Source organism: Perca fluviatilis, chromosome 20, assembly GCF_010015445.1.
Source record: "Perca fluviatilis chromosome 20, GENO_Pfluv_1.0, whole genome shotgun sequence".
NCBI lineage: Eukaryota > Metazoa > Chordata > Actinopteri > Perciformes > Percidae > Perca > Perca fluviatilis.
In genome coordinates, this window is record NC_053131.1 from 14,241,274 (window position 1) to 14,263,734 (window position 22,461).

The 22,461-nt window shown below is 39.0% G+C and overlaps 2 protein-coding genes across 2 annotated transcripts in view; one reads left to right on the plus strand and one right to left on the minus strand.

Annotated features, from left to right (window-relative positions):
* Positions 1 to 1,234, plus strand: part of LOC120548812 (programmed cell death protein 10-like) — a 10,494-nt gene extending 9,260 nt beyond the window's left edge. The window contains 1 exon segment of the mRNA XM_039785300.1: positions 385 to 1,234. Coding sequence (XP_039641234.1) covers positions 385 to 466 — 82 coding nt within the window. The 3' untranslated portion in view covers positions 467 to 1,234.
* Positions 1,235 to 4,454: 3,220 nt separating this feature from the next.
* Positions 4,455 to 21,136, minus strand: LOC120548813. The gene is made up of 5 exons (XM_039785302.1): positions 20,900 to 21,136; positions 11,492 to 12,124; positions 6,469 to 6,802; positions 6,166 to 6,341; positions 4,455 to 5,593 (listed from the first exon to the last, which is right to left on the minus strand). The coding sequence occupies exons 2-5, from the start codon at positions 12,094 to 12,096 to the stop codon at positions 5,362 to 5,364; spliced, it is 1,347 nt and encodes a 448-aa protein (XP_039641236.1). The 5' UTR covers positions 12,097 to 12,124; positions 20,900 to 21,136; the 3' UTR covers positions 4,455 to 5,361.
* Between the last annotated feature and the right edge of the window lie 1,325 nt (positions 21,137 to 22,461).

Here is a 22,461-nt window from a genome sequence, read left to right on the forward strand (position 1 = left end):
CCTTCCCGAGGCTATTTTGCAGCGTAAAGACGATTTGTGATTGGTTTAAAGAAATGCCAATAAACCAGAGCAAGTTTTTCTCCCATCCCGGAATGCTGTGTGCGGACTAGCCAGACCCTCCTCCACAGCGCTGTGGAGAAAGGTCTGGCAGTGCGAAACTACCCCCATTGCATCAAGAACCATAAAAGTTTAAGGAGAAGAAAGGACCCTGGCGCAGGAATGTTTGCGGTTACTCAGTTGTTCGTTTGTTAACTAAACCGGCTGTGTAACTTTGAATGTCCTCCCAGAACCAGCTCGCCCCTTTTCCATTGTGTTTCCTCACTAATACTATTTGTTTTAACAGAGTCTACGTGTTTCTCAAGTTGTAACTTTCTGTGTTCCCAGGGCGATAAATGTCTTCATCAGTGCAAACCGGCTCATCCACCAAACCAACCTCATACTGCAGACCTTTAAAACCGTGGCCTAGCCCTCAGAGACCGCAGAGGTCCCCCTGTCCTGTGGGGAGCAACTGCTAGGATGGTGGAAGCTTGAAGAGCGCCTGACCCATATATGTAAATTAGAAAGAGTTGATTTTAGGGTTGGGGGTCGATTCCATCGGAGTCGATATTCTAGATTCCAGTTCAGAAGACTGAAAAGTGCCATTTGTTTTTTTTTCAATGAGGATTTTCCAGTCTTGAAATGGAACTGAATGGGCCCAAAGTCTTGGTTGATTGATTTTATTTGGACAGTTTTAATTTATAACCCTGGTCTTGTTGGGAGTAGGTGAGGCGAGGTGTTTATTAAAGACTAATTGCCATTTTTCTAATATATTCATGTTGATCATTTTACGTTTAGCTTTTCAAATCATGGCTACACATCTCAGCCCACATAGAGTAGAGGTGTGTCTCCGTCGTCTATACTGGTTTTTTTTTCTTCTCGGCTCCTATTTGTGTCATTTTGCCATGGTCTGTACGCGCAGGATCTAGCTGCGGAGAGAGGAGAGGAAGCAGTGTTGGACATTTAAGAGGCAGACTCAGAATTAGTTTCTCTTTTATTATCAGAAGACAGAAAGCCAAATGACTTCCAGCACCGTGTGTGCTTACCAAGTCCTGTAACATTCCCTCCTCTCAGTGTAATGAAGTGGAGCCAGTCCCTGCTGTTGGGATGTAGAGAGAGAAATGAAAGTTCTGTATTTAACTGATATCTGGTTGCAAATGTTCAATAAATAGTTTCCAAATGATGATGCTTTTTTAAATGTGTCCGAGTCCAATATGTGTGGGGTGACTTGAGAAACGGGTTAAAAATGTGACACATGGGTGGGTGGGGGGGTCATTTATTCAAATGGTTGGAGGAGTCTGAGGATTTTGGAAAGATCTTCAGAATAGTGTTAAATTGGTGGTTATTTTTCAGAAAATCCCATGCTGAGCTCTGTGGCTAGATGTAATATGAAATACTAGAGAGACCCAAACTGATTAGTGTGTGTGTTTTACTGAGACTGGTATATATTATATGAGCCAGAAAGCAAAGGAGAAAGTTTGCTCTACCTAGAAGACTTCTCTGCTTCTTTTTCTGCTTTATGGGACATGCACAAGACCAACAATCCTCATCCTCTATTAGGACCAACAACTGAGAAGTTGACAAAATCATATAGAATAACCTTAAAAAAAACTTCTAAAATATGTCAGCATTTTAGCAAAGCTTGAGCGGTCTTTATCGAGTTTCATTTTGTAAATAATGCCTGTTATATCACTGCCCTTGATTTGATGAGCATGCACATCCTCACCGGCAGATGCTTCCTAACTGTACCAGGTCATTTCCTTGATACTGCTCGTCAGCTGAGAGGCTGTTGCTTCGTTCATCAGGGCACTGGGACATAAACATTTCCAGCGTTGCCTGGAAACAACGTAGCAGCAAACCATGAAACTCCAAAGGGACAGAAAGGCTCCAGAATAGCTCTTGTCTGTTTCATGCTCAAGGCAGAAGAATGGCTTTTGCTGTTATGGTATGGTATTTGATCATTAATGCTAATTCATTAATGTGTAGGTAGCATTTTAATTTTGCCACGGTGGTCTTAAATGTAACTAAGTGTGTGTGTGTGTATATATATATATATGTATATATATATATAACAGTAACAATGCACATATGTTACAAACTCTTGTTCTATTTGCAAAGTCTAGCTATATAGCTGTGCAATAAATGGAGTAAAAGTACATTTCCTTCTGAATTGTAGAGAAGCAGAGGTATAAAGTGGCATTTCATGGTAATACTCAAGTAAAGTCCAAGTACTTAATTGCTGTACTTGAGTGAATGTACTTTGTTACATTCCACCACCATTTAAAACTTCTGCGACAGAAATTAAACATAAAGCCGTCTGATGATAGAAGCCTGGTCCTGCAAAACCAGTCGACCAAAGGATACTATTGCATAAAGCTCCCACTAATGTTTGAAGTAGGGCAGGCATTGTTTCGGAACAATGAAAATAATTTACTTAAGCTGGAAACTTGAGTGGTTTATTGTTCAACAACGTGCCAGCTACATTTCAGTAGATTTACTCCCTGACATTGTTGTGGAAACACAATAAGCATGGAAACTAAATGCACACTTCCTGCATTACTTAAAATACTAAGTTACTCCTCTAGTAAACTAGTATTCACATGAAATAAAACATTGAGACCATCCAGCAAAGGACACTGGGAAATAAATTCAACACTGGTTGCTATGGACTCATTGTATGTTTTAGCACATAGGTAAAGCTGCCGAAGAACATTGAACATTATATTCAAAACATAGCTATATGTTTATTTTTAAAGCAGATTTTAAATTACATTGTAACAATTTAACAATTCGCCCTTATGAAATCCAAACGCGGCACGGCTGTCTTGGAACGCAAATAGAGAGACGGTGGCACTTAAATTCAACTCAAATGTAACAGTGAACAATCAGTGTTCGACCTACAGTTTGTTGAGATGCCTCCCCAAATGCAGAAAACAAGCGCAATCACACTATAAAACGTTAAGACACGTTAAGAAAAAAGATCCGTATTTTGCAGTAATCAATGACACAAAAAAAAGTAATCCACAGCGATCAGTAGATCCACAAATAGAGTCACGGTGTATCCAGCAAGGCCAATACTACGCACGTCACATTCACCAGCCAGCTCCAAACAGGTGAACGAGGCCTCTCCACTTAACCGTTTAAACAAAGTGGAATAAAACGTATAAAAGTCAAAATCTACACAAAACCCGCAATCAATTAGTAAGATGACATCAAATGTATATACATGGCATTTAGGAAACCTTTGCAACCTTGGCACGGCAAGATGTCCAGACATAGTGCAACAGTAATTTTCGTATTTTTGCGTCCTGCTCCCATTGTCAGCGATGTAATATGTTTTTTTTTAAGCAGTATATGAAATCTGATGTATTACCTACCACTATTTAGTTGTTTTGTGTTATTTAAAGCGCCCATATTATGCTCATTTTCAGGTTCATAACTGTATTTTAAGGTTGTACCAGAATAGGTTTACATGGTTTAATTTAAAAAAAAAACACCATATTTTTGTTGTACTGCACAGCTCTCTCTCACTGCTGTAGATCCTTTTTTCACCTTGTCTCTGTTTTAGCTACAGAGTGAGACCTCTTTTCTTCTTCTTCTTCTGTACTATCTTTGATTGCACTCGCACATGCTCAGTAGCTCAGATGTAGATCATGTCAGCTAGCTAGCTCCATAGACAGTACAATAAAGCCTGTTTCTCCAATTTTGGTCAGTTACAAGGCTGGATTAGCTGGGAGACTTCATAGGTAGCATGCTAGTGTCAGCATTAGCATGCTAACGCTAGCTTTAGCATGCTAACGCTAACGCTACGAGCTAAGAGGTTGTGGTTAGCCAGCTCGTTTCGGATTGTGACGTCACAATCCGGGCCGATTTTGAACAGCTCACTAGGAGACTGAAGGCAGTACACATTCAGAAACCGTATCTCACTCAAAACAGTTGGCAGCGTGATTCACTATGCGTGAAAGTCTTGTTTTGTGTTTGATGGTGAGTTGGTTGTACCAGGAAGAGATATTGAAAGTGAGAACTGATTCAATGAGGGAGCGGTAAACCAAAGATAACACGTCCTTACTGATCTGAAAGGTTCTGAGTTTTCTGAGCAGGTGGAGACGTTGTTGTGCTTTTTTGTATGTTGTGTCTGTGTGTTGTGAATCGGACAGGGAAGTGTCTATTTCTGTGCCCAGGTACCAAAATACCTCCACCTGATACATGAAAAAACTTTCCCCTGAGGTCATTATACGTAACTTACTGCAAACAGAGTTGTCTGCTCACATGAACATTTCTTTCTGTAAACCTACCCAGCCTATATTTACTTTCATGATTCTTCTTGGCCTGACAAAACCACAGTCACTCTACTTTTACACCATTTGTAGTAGTAGTGGTAGTTAATAATATAAACAGTGCACAGAATTTGTCAATACCAGGGTGTGACCACACTTCATGATTTAGTGTAATTATAGTGACTGTGATAAGGGATGACAAAGCACTGAAGGTGACCTGAGCTAAACAGGTGTTAGTTAAGAGGAAAGCGGCTTCATATGACGGGCGGGGTTAGCCTTTGACTCTCGTATAACATTTAAATATTTGTATTAAGTACACAGGAAGAAAAACCTGCTGCAGACTTGGTCTAATAGAAGTTCAGTAAATAAGGGCAGGTCTCTACAGCTAAGACAATGGGGCTCATTTTTAAAAGTTCAAAGGGGAGTGCAAATTCACGTATGTTTGGTCACCTGTTCAACTAAACCTGTGCTTGTTTCGACAGACAATCAAGTTCACCTTGGCACGCAGCTGCCTTTTTGATTGGACGCTTATTTAGCCCAAACACCCTGGAAAGGACACATGACAGCAGAGGTTACTGAATGAACAACTTAAAATCAAGGAATCGCTCTACAAAAACGGTAAATCTTCTGAGACAAACGGAGCCCAAAGCAACACGTAAACTGCACTAAAACAAAAAACTTGCTATCAGAATAACTTATAAGACACCATGATTACAAATAAATTATACACATACAGTAGTTCAGTTCAGACTCACTGAGAATCACTCTCAGCACAGTGTACAGCTACAGTTCTTTAGGTTGAGCATTCTTAAAATATTACCAACTGAGCAGCATTTAATTTGGTATAGTTCTTGGCGTCGGCACCTGCATTAGGGCAGTTGTTGCTGAGGGAGGGCAGTGTGGTGGCCTTTAAGTGCAAAAGAAGGCAACATTTCAGAAAATAATGGCAGTGACACTCCATGGATGTTATGAAATATCCCAGCTGGAGAGAGTCACATTCAACCTGTTCAGCATGTGTGTCCATCTGAGTGTCCGTCCATCCCATCCATCACCTGTGCCCCTCTGAGCTCAGCAGTGCCACTCTCCTCAGTACTTTGTCCACATTGGGAATCAGTTTTTCTTGGAAGTCCCACAGTCGTTTGTCCTCGTGGAGCTGCTCCACCGTTAACGACCCTTGCAAAGCCACGCGGACATGTATGAGTCGACAGATGTCCGGTGGAACCTTGAACCGTTCTCCATAGTACTTGGGCACTTCATGCACTGACGTCCACCCCACCGACCTGTGATGCACAGAGACATAAAGGACTTAAGTGCAATTCTTTGTCCCTACCTTTATTTGCCACGACAGTCATGACAAACTTGGCTTGTCCAAACAAGTATGTTGTGATTAGTCATTAAAATGTGTTTGAATTGGCCCAGTTGTCACATTATTGGAATGTGCCCTAGTGTTGTCATTTCTTTGTAGGGTTTCCTTTTAGTGACGTTGAGGCGATTCTTTTTAATGTAATCAGTGCACATGTTATTGGGCTGGTGTTAAGTTGTATTCTACTTTGAGGAAACTGTCCTTTAAACCTCTTTGTACAGTTCAAAAGGATAACTACCTTCTATTGTTTCTTGTTTAATGTGTTGGCTTCATCTGTTCTTAATGTGCATAATGTGCTAGTTTTAACGTAAAGTGTCTTTGAGTACCACGTAAAGCACTATATCAATAAAATGCATTATTATTATTATTAGGACTCTGGTATATATAGCGTCTTACAAAAAGACCTGTAGTCAAAGGTATTATTTATTCAACCAAAGCACTGAGTGTGGGTCTGAATAATTAACATTCAGTCTGACAAATTCAGCCTACCTTGGCTTAACTATCATCTTGTGGGGGTGGTATATGTTTCTGTTGGGCTCCTCCCTGTAGATGTGCTCCAGAATATTAATGCCTGGCACTCCGTTCCACTGAGGCAGGTGAAACCTCCCACTTGGCTCAAAATGTTTCTTGGGGAAGATATGGTTCTCAATGAGGTACACTCCTGTCTACAGAATGTGATACAGCATGGGAGATAGAGAGACAATATACATATTAATAAATGTCAAATATGATCCTGAAGTTTGGATATTAATGTAATATTTGCATTTATATGCATGCCAGAAATACCCTTACATTTGGATGCTGCTTTTGGAGCATGTCCATCAGAGACATCAGGTTGTTGTGTTGGTATGGCATTATAATCTCATCGATGTCATTCAACAGGACGTAGCGTGAGCGGTCCATGGATCTGTAAATGCACTCATTAAGCGTGGTCAGCTGGCCAAAGTAGTGCACGTCACCTCCGCTCTCTGAGAAGAGCCAGCCTCGAGATGGTTTCAGATGGTGGTCGATGGGGGGGGAAGGAACCCATCTCCGACGGCCCTCCTGGCTGTAGCTCTGCAGCAGGCGGTCGAGGTCTGGGCCGCAGCTGGTGTTATAGATCACCACTCTGTCCACACCCAGCAACCTGGAGCAAGGTGACACAAAAGGTTAAAATACATTCATTTAGCAGAGGCTCCTGTCCAATGGCGCTTAAAATAAGTGCATTTGGAAGTGTATCCCTTTCAAACAAATAACTAAAAGCATGTTCAATGCCACAGTACAAGTCGTATGAGTGCTTAGAGATGTTTTTTGTTAACAAAATACACCACATAAAAAGTGTTGTTGAGATGTCTGTTTTCACTCAAAATTCAATCAAGTTTGATGGAATGCTGTCATCTTCCACAGATGTATGCTTTGTCAAGCCCGAGTTCAAGCACACATAAAACAAAAACAAGTATTTGTTGACACTGCACACTCTACCACCCCTCTATACACAGAAGGATGTTTTATGTCATGTTTATACTTGATGAGTGAGATATAGCATGCTAATTAGTGTGCTTGGTTCACCCAAATTACAAAAACAATACATTCGGTCTAACCAACAGACAGGCATCCCCACAGCTACTACAGCATGGCTAAAAAACAATATCTAGTCATTTTCACAAATAGTGTCTGTTGAACATTTTTAAATGTACTTTTTTAGTGCTGTAATCACCAGCTGTAGTTTTATTGACTTTGGATTTGAGATAGCAATTTTTATTACTTAAGTTTTTGTTTCTTCAAATTGGGTAGAGATGGAAATTGGACTAAAAACTATCTGGAGGGCTAGTTACCCCTATTAGGAAAAAAGAATGAAGTCACAAACAACAAAACATCCTATCATTACTCAGCAGTGGTCACTTTTTATTCGAAATGCAAACTTTCATTTAAACGTGGTAAAAATGTCTGACCACAGAAGGTTGCTTATGTGACAGTCACAGCTCACTGTATCTCAGATTTGCGCATTATGGAATTCTTCAAAATTAATTAGAACAAATTATGTGTTAGATCAAATTACAGTTTTGCATCGCTTTGGTACTACTCTCGCAAGTAGGTGGTAAAAAACTCTTAGTATAAAAGTCAAAGCAGATCATCAAAATGTTTTTCAAATATGTAATCACATGTTCAATTGACTAAGTACAACACAGAATTACACAGTAACTTTTTCACCACACCTAATCAGTGTGTCATCGAAGGCAATACCGTTCATATGAAGTAATTGTCTTTCCCAATGCAATGCTCGCAATACTTTTGATATGCTTATCTTCTGATTTGCATAAATACATTTCACTAACATTTAATCCAACTGCTCCTAATAGTTAATCACTGAACCTATCATTTTTAATTTGGTTTGTCAGATTCATAAAATGTGTGTATGTATGAACGTCTAAATTACATGTAACCACACATAATGAATACTCGTTATTGCTAATTAATTTTACCTAGTGGTAACCACAATTGGTCACCATATAAAGAAAGGGGGTCAGGGAACTGGATGTGAAAGTGTGAAGTTTGGAGTTTTGTACTAAGAGTTGTGAAATTGTACCACATAGTTCCGATTATAGTACCAAAGTGATACAAAAAAACTGTAGTTCTAACTTAACTTTTTTTAAATAAGACCGCCTGACTCAGCAGCAATAGTAACAGAAACATATATATAACGTATAATGTGACACAATCCAGTGGCACTGCAATAGTACCTTTGCAAAGGTTACAGTATGCAGGTATGTTATACAGTGTCAGAGAAAAGGTGCACTGTAAACCCTGATTTTGTTTCTAATTAAACTTACGAGTGATCATTACTTATACTTTTTATGTTTTGTAAAAACCTGCTATCATTACTAAACAACATTAGTTGTTTGTACTATTTAGCTGAAATATTCATTGCACTAATCAGGCTTAGCAGAGATAACTCGGTAGGTTTACTTTCATAAAAAGGGGAGGGGGCTAATTCAAAAACCTGCCTGGTCATGTGACAAGACCAGCGTTTTACGTGCGTTCAAGGGGCTCTACACCTGGCGGGACGAGCAGCACAGGCATCGGCTGCGGACGGTACCCTAACCTGGAAGCTACTCCAAGTGGAATGGTTAATATGTAAAATAACTATTGTAGCCTAGTTATCTTTGTGGGAATTTTGAATACCCAAAAGCTTGCAGATAATTTGTTGACGTAGCTTTTTTTTCTGTCTAATGTTACTGTTTGAACCTGTGCATAGTGTTAATACATGCTTATTGCTAACACTAACTTCTCAAAAAAGTGACAGCTGAATGTTAAGGTTAGCTTAGTGTTAACATTCTGAGGACGGCTCACATACCGGTTTTTACATGCCGGTTTTCTCTGTAACACAGGCGTTGTTTCAGTTATATTGCCTTATTGTATTTAACAGTGACATTGTTGAGCTAAACGTTTTCTTGTTTTCTATTTTTACAGATCCTTGTGGTGTGAGGATGCTGTGGAAGTGTAAGTATTGTGAGTTTGTGTGAGAAAAGGGGTAACCTTTAAAAACATCGGTTTAAACATGGAAACTATGGTAGAACTGTCCCATTTCCCTGCTTACACCAACAATGTGTGTGCACATTCAACTCCATTAATGCACTTAAGGTCCACTTAGCAAAGATTCACCAGAAAACCCAGGTTGAGTGAAACTGCCCAAGTAACCTTTCACTGTCAGTCATGTGATTTTTCTGCACCCTGAACAGAAGCCGTCTTTCTCACCTGCGCAGTACACATTTACGTTGTATATTGTCCTCTTTAAGGAAAACATTGGTATTTTTCATTTGGGGCATGATGTTTTTTTAATTTAAACAACATTTCAAATCATATACTACTTTGCAGATGGCTTAGCTGCCTTGTATAGTTCATTTGATCTAAGTTCACTTTGTTTTTGTTCTCTGTATTTTTCAGGTGTTCATGGAGTTCAGCAGGATTGTGGGCAAGAACCTCAAGCAGGAATTCTATGAGAGCATCGATCAGCACAGTCCTCGTCTCCTCGAGTTATTTCGATCCAAGAGAGGTAATGTTGGACAGTTGTTGACACATATTTCACAACAGACCAATGTAGGTCCATACACATTATGTACTTGGCATTGTTTTTCACAGGTTTTGTAAAAACATATCACAATGCTACTCTATTAGTTGTATAATTCAATCCAAATATTGCTTGGTTTGTTTAAGCTTTCTTATAGATCATTATTTGTTTTTCATTTTAGCTATCTAACTTGTAGTACTATGTTTAATTCCCAAAAGACTACAGAGCCAACTGTGATCTGGACACAGGTGCTCAGAGGGCTTCCTATCATCCGTGGGGGACAACCCCACAAACTTCTTCAAATAAAAGCAGGCTTTGTAAGTAAGCACTTGCTTTCTTATAATTTTCACCTTTATTTATTTTTCACCATGACACTCTCATATTGATTAAAGTTGTTTTTCAAATGAGAAATCTAATATAATGATTGTGCTCTTCTGTTATTCTATATTTAGGAATCGGATGATGATGGTTCTTTTCGTGACCTTGACGTTGGGATAATTCTCATTGAGCGTGAAGGTGCTGGGCTCACATCTTCCCAGCATCTCAGTCCAGCCTCGTTGAAAATCATCATTGAGGGAGAAGTCGTGATGGACAACATTCAAGATCTGCCAAAAGCAATGTGTATTCTGTTTGGACTCACGTATGCACTCCATCTTAACAACCCCAAGACTATGAAGCTCACATTTCAGGTCGTCCAACAGGTATTGCTCTTGACACTGACCTAAATCCGAAGCTACAGACTTTGAAAAACCAGCTCGCAATGTACATTTGAGTGGGGGTTTCTTGTGAATTTTGTTTTGTATATGGATTTACCAATTCAATCTCAGGGGACATCCATGTTTTTTTCTTGTAAATTTGTGATACATTCAACACCCACAAACAACACAGACACGGACAACACCTGGACACACGGAAAACACCCACACACACACACAACACACGGACAACACCCACACACAAACAACACACACAGACAACATCCACACACAAACAACACACACGGACAACACCCACACGGACAATACCCACGGACAACACCCACACACACAACACACACGGACACGCCACACACGTACAACACAGACACGGACAACACACACACACACAAGACACACACAACACCCACACACATAATTGTTTCAATGATTTGAAATGACTTTTTTCAGATTAATCATTTTAGGTTAGACGTGTTGATGTTGACCTGTTTTGCCATTTTTCTTAAAAATAAAATGCATTGGAGCATTTAGAGGTGTTTCTTTTTTTCCATCCAATTTATTTGAAACAAGGTTTTTTACCATATTTAATTAAATTAAATTAGAGGAAAATATAGTAATTGTAATTAATGATGAGTAGCAATAACAAGTCATACTAGCTAGTTTTATCTAATGATTTGAGTACACACTACTAATAAATATAAATACTAAACTTAAGGTTCCATGTTAATACAACTCGCCATGTATAGTTTCAGCTTGGGTAAAAACTTAAGGTTCCATGTTAATACAACTCTACATATTTAGTTTTAGCTTGTGTAAAAACTTAAGGTTCCATGTTAATACAACTCAACATGTTTAGTTTTAGCTTGTGTAAAAACTTATGGTTCCATGTTAATACAACTCAACATGTTTAGTTTTAGCTTGTGTAAAAACTAAAGTGGGATAGGGCAACGGGTTTCCATGCGATTTGCGAGTAAAGTCAACTAATTCGGGTTTACAGTGTGATTGATCTCATTTTGGATATTGTGGTTTGTGGTGTTGTTGCTGTGCTGACCTGTACATCTCCAGGGTCTGTGCAAACTGAAGTACGTTGTTGTAGTCTCCAAACAGGTTGGAGATGCAGACAGTGAAGTCAAACTGCAACTTTTTCTCCTCCTTCTCACTGGTCTTCTGGTTTCTTATAAGAAGCCAAGTCTGGTTAAATACCATCTTACTGTCTGGCTGAGTCAGGAGACTGACATGTGTCGCCATGCAGTTTTGAGGAATCTGACACATGACATCTGTAGTGACGAAGGGAAAACCAAAGTTGTCTGAGTGCTGTAAAATTGTTGCTGGAGTTGTTTTACTTGATAACTGGCCTGTGCAACAGAAAAGACAGTAAAGGGGTTGGATGGAGTCTCTCTTAAATATGCCAATGATGCGTATATCCAAGCCTTTCTCTCTCTGGTCCATGTAGGCTGACACCAGTAAGTGCTTGGTCTTGTCGAGGGGGGTGATGGTCTGCTCAGAGAGCCGCAAGGGGCAAGTTTTTGGAGGCCCATGTGGCTGCGGGGTGGACCTGTACGTCCTGGGTGTCCTCATAGTGTAAGAGAGGATGAAGATGAGGGTAGCAATGAAGAGAAGGAGGAACATCCATTTGATTTCTTTTGCCTTGTCCATCCAACCACAGAAAACATAGATTCCCAACCTGTGGCAGAATAAGGAAGCACTGATTATCTGTTATACACTAGGTAACCAGTTTCAACACTTTTAGAGTCACTTGTACAATGTAATGCAATCTAATTAACAGCCCTTCAATAAATCCTTTTCCCTGTAAATCTCATAATGTTCAGATTTTTTAATCTGCATTTATGTGCTCTGTAATATTTGTTTTTATTTTCTTTTTTAATTTTTTTTTCAACATGCTAAAGTGCTGATGCTAAGCTGGTATAATGTCTGTTATGTGCACCATCTTAGTTTAGCATGTTAGCATGCTAACATTTGCTAATAAGAATTGAACACAAAGTACAGCTGTTTTAAAAAAAAAAAAAAAATTGTATTGGAGGAATTAACGATTTGACCTGTTGATGGCGCTATATAAAGAGTCGGGGGATAATAACTGCATTTTAACCTGAGGGGAACATGTGTGTCTGCACCATATTTCATGGCAATCCGACAATTGGCTGTTGAGACATTTCACTAAGGATTAAAAATGGTGTTGATATATTTCAGTCTAGACCTAGAGCCCCGCCGCTGCTCTGGATAAATATAATACTGGATATATACTGGATTACTAATAAGTACACTTTATCTTGCTGTGGTCACATATTTAGTCCTGGGGGCGTAGAATAATCAGAAAAAGCCATTTTCCCGTGCCTTCTTTCATTGGACTTAAGTTTACCAGAACACAAGGATCAATCTGAGACGAGTTCAGTTAAGCAAAGTTTACTGAGTCCAGCATAAAAGTTACAACACAATTGTGGGTTCACAAAACAGAGTCTAAGGCTGAATCTCATTTCTCTGTCTTACCCCTTCCCCTTACCCCTACCCCTTCGTCTTACCCCTAGCCCTTGTCCCTCGAAACCAAGTGGTAAGGGGTAGGGGTGAATACATACCCCTATGAAATGAGACACCACTTGGTTACAGTTACGTCATCATACATACTTAGGTCTGTTTTTTTATACACACTGCATGGTGTGTTGTATATCTGTTTCAGTTATCAATGTTTTGAATGTCATTGATGTTCAGAAATAGGGCTGGGCGATAAAACGATAACGATATGTATCGCGATAGACACGTAATCAACATCAATAGAAAATGCGTTCGATAAAACGTTCGATAACTTGTTTTTTATATATATTGTTTTTTTCTTCTTTGGAAGAAACCAGAAGTTGCAAAGCAAGTTTGGTTGCATGAACAAAGGCACTCACTCTCTGGTAACCTAGCAACGTAGGGAGTGACACTCTAACAGCCAATCATGTAACAGTATCATGTTTGGTTGCGCCACTCGCTGTCTCGTGTTGGATTCTACAATAACAGAACCGGGCTGGAGCGATAAGTGGAAAGTGAGTGCCGATGGCAGAAAATTGTTGATAAAACAGGAAAAGTCAGTATGGCAGTTTTGGGGTTTTTTATAAGTCTGACCGTCGTCCCCACCAACACAAGCAAACTTGTTTTACCACCTTAGCCGCTACACACTTTGGAGCACAGCCGTATCGCCAGCCAACGTCCAACATCTGCAGCTGCTACACCGCAGCAAGCGCAGACCGCCATGGAGAGGTACTCTGCATCAGCGCCTTACTAAACGCTACAAAGAAATAACGGAGGCAGACGTGCTGAGCACTGTCCAGAAACCAGGTTACCAACCTAGCACTAAACCTGCAGAAAATAGTTCTTCTCAGGTTTCTCTATGTTTATATTTAACACTTTGCACCATTTTATTACACCTTATTAAGCAGTTCTTACTTATTCTTTCTTCACTGTGATTTTAGACTTATGTTTACATTTTAATTATTTGAGTGATCTCCATGGTTGTGTTGACATTTCTGCTTTTATAACTGAGGGGATTATAATCAGAGGAAGGTTAAGTTTAAAATAAAGATGTTTAAATTTAATATATTTTTCTCCTGGTCCTTATTTTAAATAGGTCATAAAAAATATCAATAATTATCGATATCGACCGATATGAAACACTTATATCGTGATACAGTTTTCAGCCATATCGCCCAGCCCTATTCAGAAACACTTTCTCTGTTAACAAAAACCTTTATTATAGTCTTTATTGCCCAATAAAGTAAACATAACAGGCAAAAACATATAAAAATATATATTACAGAACCATTATCAACTATTAGAACCATAACTTACATGTCACACACATAAAAAAGGCACTCAAATGTATAAAACTATAACATAATATATAAAACTTTTCTATGTAATATATACTATAATATAATAACATTAGTGTCCTGTATCATAACCAACAACAATGTACAGGTGCATGAACAGGAATGAATTACACATGATTACAATAATACAGTACCAATACAATAATGAATGGCTAGAACATGAACGCAGAAACTTCTGCTCGTTTTCAGCCCAAAAGTGGATCAGCTGTCGGGTTTCCTCAGGCGTCCCTGTGTGCGATACAGGACGGTAAATGTAAAGCATGTATCAAGGTCTCCAAAGCATGTAGTGTTATGCACTGATATCAAACGAAATTTGCTGCTAATGGAGTTTAGTTAAAACTGTAGACATGCACTGAGTCCATTCAAGACAGAAAAATGTGGGACTGTTGTGCAAATCAGCAATGTAGCGTTAGCATAGCAAACTAGCGATTTTTAAAAACGTTTCAATTAAGAACATGGTTGCAAATATATACTGTATGTACAGGACTGTGTAGATCACAAAACAAGACTGTCGTAATTTTTAAATCAATTCTTTAAGCCGAAAATACTTACATTCATGGGTCTCTCTGGTCGCCATTGCTGCCGGATGCGCAGTGTATTCTGGGTACCCCTTGCTTTCAAGTAAGCTCGCGACTTTGCTTGGTTTTATGGGTTTCTAGCCCTTCCCCTTAGCCCTACCCCTTGATCAAAATGAGTATTGGGACAGCCCTTACTCTCACGTGAACGCGAAAAATTAAGGGGAAGGGGTAAGACAGAGAAATGAGATTCAGCCTAAGTTTCCCTAGCGACAGACATGAAGTCAAAGCTCGGTCCACCAAGATCTCCTTCAAATTATGAGCTCTGATCTGTTCTCTCCCTCAAGCTTTTATCCTATCCTCACAAGGGGGGTGTCTTATTGTTTCTTACACACACACTAGTGATGCGCGGATCGTCTCATAACCCGCGGACCCCGCGGGTCGGGTTGGGGCGGGTAAATAAATTGTCACTTTATTTGCGGGGCGGGTTGGGGCGGGTCATTAAAAACAAAATAAAAAATGTCAGCCATGTGGACCGATGAGTTCAACAAACGATCATACACGGCGTTTACTGGTCACTTCATTAATGACGACTGGAAATTGGAGAGCCGTACGCACAGCTGAATTTGACTCTACTCTCAAAAAGACAGCGCACAACATCCACGAGCAAATTATTAATGAGCTGCATGACTTTGGTATTGAACCTGCCGGCATATCAAAAGTAATGTTTGTAAGTGACCAGGGAGCAAACATAAAAGCTGCCCTTCGCAGCTACAAGTGGGTGCCGTGCACAGTCCATGTCATTAATATCGTTTTCAAACACACATTTGATGTAAAAGAGCACACGCCAACATATATGCGCGACGTGAATGATGTCATTGCAAAGTGCAAAAGCCTTGTGACATACCTGAAAAAATCCGGGATTGTAGTAGGCTACAACTCCCACACACCGTGATACAAGAATGTGAAACCCGTTGGAACAGTAAAGTTGCGATGATGCAGTCAGTCAGTAAACAGTATCGTGAAATCCAACAGGCCTTGCAGGAGAAAGATCAGCTCCACAGAATGGATGGCATTCAGCTGGATGTGTTAAACACAGTTACTGAGTTTTTGCTGCCTTTTAAATCTGCGAGTGAAGAGTTGGAGGGTTATATGTATCCAACTATTCAGCTGGTCGTACTTTTTTTTTAAACTGAAGAAACACTGCGAGCCCCAGTACGGTGATCCGGAGTACATGGTTTATATTCGGGCACAGGCAACGCAGCTGCTAAACGAGAAAATGTCCATCAGCGTCAACCACAAGCTTGGAACGTTTCTTTGTCCCCGTTTTAAGTCCCTGAACATGTTTCAAGCGGAGGAGAGAAACGCTGTGTACGACCAGGCCAGAAGACTTGTCAGAGAATTTGACAGTGGTAAGTGAAGGTTAAATATTGTTATATTTAATTTTTTTGTTGACGAAGCTGAGCGAGTCAAAAGAAAAAGAGATGATTTTAGTGAGTGGGAGGATGAAAGTGAGGTTGCCGCCGAGAAAGACGAGGTTCAGCGCTACATTAAGGGACAGTTATTTTGGGACGGAGAGGAGATTCTAAAATTCTGGCAGTCCCAGTCAATCTCTTTTCCTGTGCTTTCCAAGCTGTCAAAACTGATACTCTGTATCCCTGCCACAAGCGCATCAAGCGAGCGCACATTCAGCTCTGCTGGCCGGGTGCTAGAGTCTAGGAGAAACAGATTAAATCCCGGTACAGTGGATGCCATTCTTTTTTTGCACAGCGAATGCAAAAACGCCAAATGAACATTCCCGTGTGTTAAAAAAAAAAAAAAAAAAGTTCATTGTTTATATGTAGCGTACTAGGTTGTAAACTGTTGGCCTATACAGATCGGATCGATTTTTTTTTTTTTTAGCCTATTAGATGATTATAAACGCTGCTTTAAATGTTTAAATTGTTTATCACATGACCTGATTTATGGTCTATTTATTTATATTCATAATCGTCTGTTGTTGTCAGTTAAAAGGGCGATGTTTTTTGCTGCTAGTTATTCTACAGTACTTACTTTAAAAAATAAGTGAAATTAAAAAATATTTTTGTAAGGGTTTTGGGTAAGCCAGTAGATGATAGTAACCACAAAACAACTGTGATTAGATTGTTTCATAAGAACACAACAGGAACGACAGCTTTTAACAATATCCTCAATGGGCCTCATTCACCGATATCTTCCTAAGTTTTCTTTTCTTAAGAAGGTTCCTAAGAAAAATCTACGCCGGATTCATGACGTGTTCTTAAACAGCAGAATTGTTCGCATCTGTGTTCTTAGGATTGATGAATCCCACGTCTTCGTAACTGAAAGCGCGTGCCAGTTGTTCCTAATTAGCATAAGAAAACGCCCCGCAAATTCCCATATAAGGACATGACACTTCCTGTGCACCTCCTGGGAGACAGGTTTTCGGATAGAGGAAGTACTGAATCTCAGTACTTAAATAAAAGTACAAATAACCAGAGACATATTTACTTTAGTAAAAGTAGAAGGTGTCCACTACCACAAACAAGGCCTGGCTTTTAAAAAAAAGTTCCTATCCTAACCAGCATAAAACGGAAATGTGTTGTTAGAATCGGAATGCGGTTGGTTTTATTCATGGATGTATTTAATTTTCTTTAACCATGCAAGTAAGCAAATAAAGTGTGTGAAGCAGCGCAAATGGGGAGATGTGAAGAGGTCCAGCCAAATAAATAAGATGAACGCGTCTTACGCAGCCTGGCAGAGGAGTAAAAAGACGCTGTGGAGAGAAATAGATATAGCAACTTTGATTTAAAAACGGGAATAATAAAAACAAACATTTTCATTTTCACTTTTACCGGGGGCTGTATTACTGAGGGTCAGCGGTTCTGCGCCCGGGCTCTGGAGCACCGGAGCCGGCTTGGATCAGCGGTGCCCCATATATACAGTATCTAAGGCAACCAAACTTCACTGGTGAGACAAACGTGTGACGGTCAGGAAGACGTTTTGGCAGGGGGGAAGCTGATCAGAAAATGTAACGGAACATTGTAGAAATGTAGTGGAATAGAAGGTATAGATAATTGCTGCAAAATGTAACAAAGTAAAAGTCAAAAGTAAGCTATGCACTATTGAGTCTACTTAAGTAAAGTACAGATACGTGAAAAATGTATTAAGTACAGTTAGGACGAATTTGTACTTTGTTACATTCTACCACTGCATTTTGGCCCTATAAATAGCGATCAATCACCAAATAACGCAAGATTTAATCAGTTTAATTGCTGATGTAAATTGCAGTGTTAGTTTTTTTTGCATACTATGATATTTTTTTCAACAAATGATCAGAAATACATTACAGTACAATACTATCATTGTAAACGACTGTAGAATTAAATAAAATGCAGTAAGCAATCATTTGGAGCAAATTGTCATCACTCAAATGTGCATAAGAGTGCTTTTCAGTGTTCGTAGATTTTGTTCTTAGCTAAGAACAAATCCAAGTTAAGAAAACATTAGTGAATGCCAGAATCTTCGTAAAAAGTTCGTAAGAAGGGTTTAAGAACACATTTCTTCGTAAGAACGGTTGGTGAATGAGGCCCAATGTCCTCAACTCTCCCAGATAATGTTAAGATCCTATCGGTTATCCTATCTGTTATGGCCTCTTTTGTGATAGATCATGTTTTGTCATTTTGGCATGGCAGACAGTCCTCATTATACAGATATTTTGCTGTAAGTCATGTAACATTGTCTGTGTGGGAAAATGAAAGGACTTCCGGAACCAGGGGCGCCCAGAATATGTCCTCCTACTTTGCAACTCTATAGTAGTCTCGCACTGCCAGACCTTCCTCCACAGCGCTGTGAAGGAGGGTCTGGCTAGTCCACACAGCAATCCTGAATGGGAGAGAAACATGCTCTGGTTTATTGGCATTTCTTTAAACCAATCTCAATCGTCATGGGCGGTGCTAAGCATAGAGCGTAGCCACGGTGCCTCTGCAAATTAGCCTCGGGAAGGAACTTGTTTTGGTGGAACGTGTACGTTTAAAAGTTGTTTTAGTCGTGCAACAGAAAACTCAGATTGGACAGATAGTCTAGCTAGCTATCTGGATTTACCCTGCACAGATCTGAGGAGCAGTTAACCATAGTCCTCATAAATCCACCGGAGTTTAGAATTACAACACAAAGAAAGCGTAAGGTAACGGAACATCCGAAAACAGATATCAGAAAAGAGTGACATCTGGCAGAATTTCCTGCAAAAAGAGAGCAATCCCAGAAGTGTAACATTGTGGATATAGACTTAATCTATTTTCATGTATCATATTATAGCTCTCTATATAACAGCCTTTTTTTCAACTGTAACTGTGCTGGTGTAACAGTGGTTTACTGTTAATGTGGTAATGTGATATTTTTTTGACAACCTTCCATATCTTTGACAATCAGAACAGCACAAGAACTTATCTTGTTCTGCACATGCTGTTACCCTTGACTGCTTTTCACCAGAGGTTTTACATTAATTTTTTCAAAGGTTAATGATTGCAAAATCAGCTTGATGAGGAAGTTCTCCTGCTCATGATGAAATTAACCCAGAGATCTGTAGCCAAAAGCAAACAGTAAAATCGGTTTCAAACAGAACTCTCTCTCTTCTCCTTATGGCCTTGACTATTTCTAGATGGAATCCAAATTATGTGACACACAGCAATAAAGGGCAAAATCACAATGCACACATCCGTTTGAGACAGAGCGTTAAACAAAAAACAACTTCCTGTAACACTGCCTCAACATTTACTACATGTACGTAAGTGTCCAAATGTTAGACAGTATGAATAAATATGTAAATCCTTTTCCCAACTACTTGTACACTGGCACACTGCTCCTTTGAAGAAAATACATTTTATCTTAACATTACAGCTGCAAAAGAGCTTTCTTTTCTTTTAAAAAAAAAAACGAGCTGCATGATAATAAACCACAAGTAACTGCCATGCAACCACTCCTTAGGGCGTATAAACCCTAAGCACACTGATTAATCTTTGACTGATTGATGAAAAATCAATGTGTGCTTGAGTATAAGAATACTCTTTATGTGCAGGGACAAAGCCTAGCTAACACAACGAGAACAAATGGGGGAGCTTCCCAAAGTAACTAATAATATTATAATATAAAAATATCTATACTTAGGCCATGTATGGAGATTAGAACAGCACATTATTGAAAATGAATTGTTGTGGTGTTCTGTCAGCATTAATGTAGACTGTGATAGCAGGCTTAGTAGTATTGCAATAATAGGGTACACCCATTTTAGAATGATACAAGTATAACAGTAGGCAGTGGTGGAAAGTAACAAAGTTCATTTTTACTCAAGTACAGTACTTAAATCGAATTTTGAATTACCATTGTATGCTACTTTATACTTCTACTCAACTGCATTTCAGAGAGAAGTACTGTACTCTACACTTCATTACATTTGCTAAGAGCTATAGTGAATAGTCACTTTTCAAATTATTTTTTACATACATATTTTACACACACAACACATGATCAGTCTATAAAATATGATCAATTGTTACAGATGAAGCCACCAAAGTATATGAAATAGTTACAATTAGCTCCACCTTAACCAACGACAACATTAAAATATCCCTTACACATTAACACATCAATAATAAAGATCCAATATGATGATACTCGTGTTCCTTTACCTAAATATACTAATGGAGTACATTTATACTGTGGTATTGCTTACTTTCAGTTAGGCTAAGTAGGCCTACTGTAAATATTTTAATAGCCGATCCTTCCACCAACTGACAGCAACCTACTGTAATCTGATACAGCGATCATTTCCCACAACAGATGCATTTGTAGGAAATTGCAAATGGCTAACAGCAAGTAACCAATGCTATTGGGCTATTAATAACAAAATAAACTTCCGCGTTGATAAAGACAAGAGGAAGATATTTCCAGTAAGAGCTACATGTACCCAGTAAAGAAATAACTCTTAAGTATTCGACTTATTAGCTAATTCGTATTAGTTTTAATGTTAATATGAAGACAAATACTACACATACAGTAACTCACTCAAAGTGTGGTCCTCCTGTTGTAGGACGGCTAGCGGCGGAAGACAGCCGGATAAGACCGGGGAAAGATGATGTTTGAGCCGGTGTTTCTTCAGTTGCTACTGCATGGTGCCACTTAACCCACCCGTCTCCTCTATCCGCAGCTCCCTGTTCTCGTTTCCCTCACGGTATCTCTGTTTTATCACGTCCGTCAATCTGGGCGTAACCAACTCCGTGAACACTTTCGCAGGGAAATATTTAACCGTTGAAGCGCACAGAAAGCGAAAACGAAAGTCTCTTATCTTTTTTTAGATGTAGAGCAGGGATCTTTAACAGGGGATCTGCGACCCCTAGGGGGTCCTCAGAGTCAATGCAGGTGGGGCCTCCATATAATTGTTAATTTTGGAACGTTTTTTTCTAAAAAGTCTTAACATGAATCCAACACATTATTAGCTAATATAAATCCCCACTGCTTACTGGCCTAGGTGGTCACTAAGGCCATTCACAGATACAGTTAATCCTAAGGATTCACTGTGCCACATGTATGTTTATCATTAAAACATGATTTATAAAACCATGCCAACAATTATTAGGCTATTTTAATAGCTTAGTATTCTATGCAAAAGAGGTATGCCGCACTACACGTTATTGTAGGCCCAGTTTATTATGCAACTTCATTTTATACAATATTTCTAGTAGGGGGTCCCTAATCCATCTCACTTTCAGTTGAGGGGTCCTTGGCTTAAAAAACGTTGAAGACCCCTGGTGTAGAGGATATTTCTTTAAACCTTAAAGATATTTTCTGTTACTATGATAATCCAGAAAATGACGCTCTTGAATCTTTGATTAATTGCATTATTCTATATGCCACAATTTATATATAAAAATATTTTATTTTTTTACCGTTTCTGACAAAACTTAATTCTTTACTCAAGTCACTCAGTTAATTTTTTTTCTTTTGGAAACTATAGAGCTTTCCTCTGACTGAATATTATTTTATTTGTGTATAATATATATTTCTGTTGTTTTATTTTCCTTTGTATTTTCAATTTATATTCATCATATATTTTTGTATAAAATATTTAGATTTACGTGTGCTAATGTTATTTACCTGAATCTTAGTATATTTCATTTTGTCAAAAAATAAAAATGGTTTAGAAAATATAAACACTTAAGATGCTGCTAGTGGAACACGCACACACACACGCACGCACACACGCACGCACTCACGCACAACATAGTCAAATGACCCTATTAATCAAGTACTAATAACACATGTCACACAAAGCAATGCTCTATTAAAGGTAGTATAAGCTCATTACAATGGGTCACATCCTGTAGGAATGATATGTAATACCATTACTTCACTTGAATCAGTTCAAATATACTTAGAGAGGTTTTCTTGTGCATTAGCTTTGAGTGCACAATAATAACTGGAGGCCACTCAAATAAGAATTTTAACATTTTGGTTAATCTCAGAATCAGTATCTGACTGTTCCTGGACTGGAATCATACATTTCTTTAGAAATCAGCATGTGTAGGACCTCCTCTCAAAACCAAGGGCTTAATTTCCACTCAAAATCC

Bases quoted from the DNA above. Each gene is read 5' to 3' on its own strand.
- LOC120548813 (XM_039785302.1), bottom strand. From the start codon at position 12,096: ATGGACAAGGCAAAAGAAATCAAATGGATGTTCCTCCTTCTCTTCATT. The intron at 6,342-6,468 runs GTAAGGGTATTT...CACATTCTGTAG, and splicing joins TCCAAAAGCAGCATCCAAAT to ACAGGAGTGTACCTCATTGA. The intron at 5,594-6,165 runs GTAGGCTGAATT...TGTGCATCACAG, and splicing joins AAGATGATAGTTAAGCCAAG to GTCGGTGGGGTGGACGTCAG.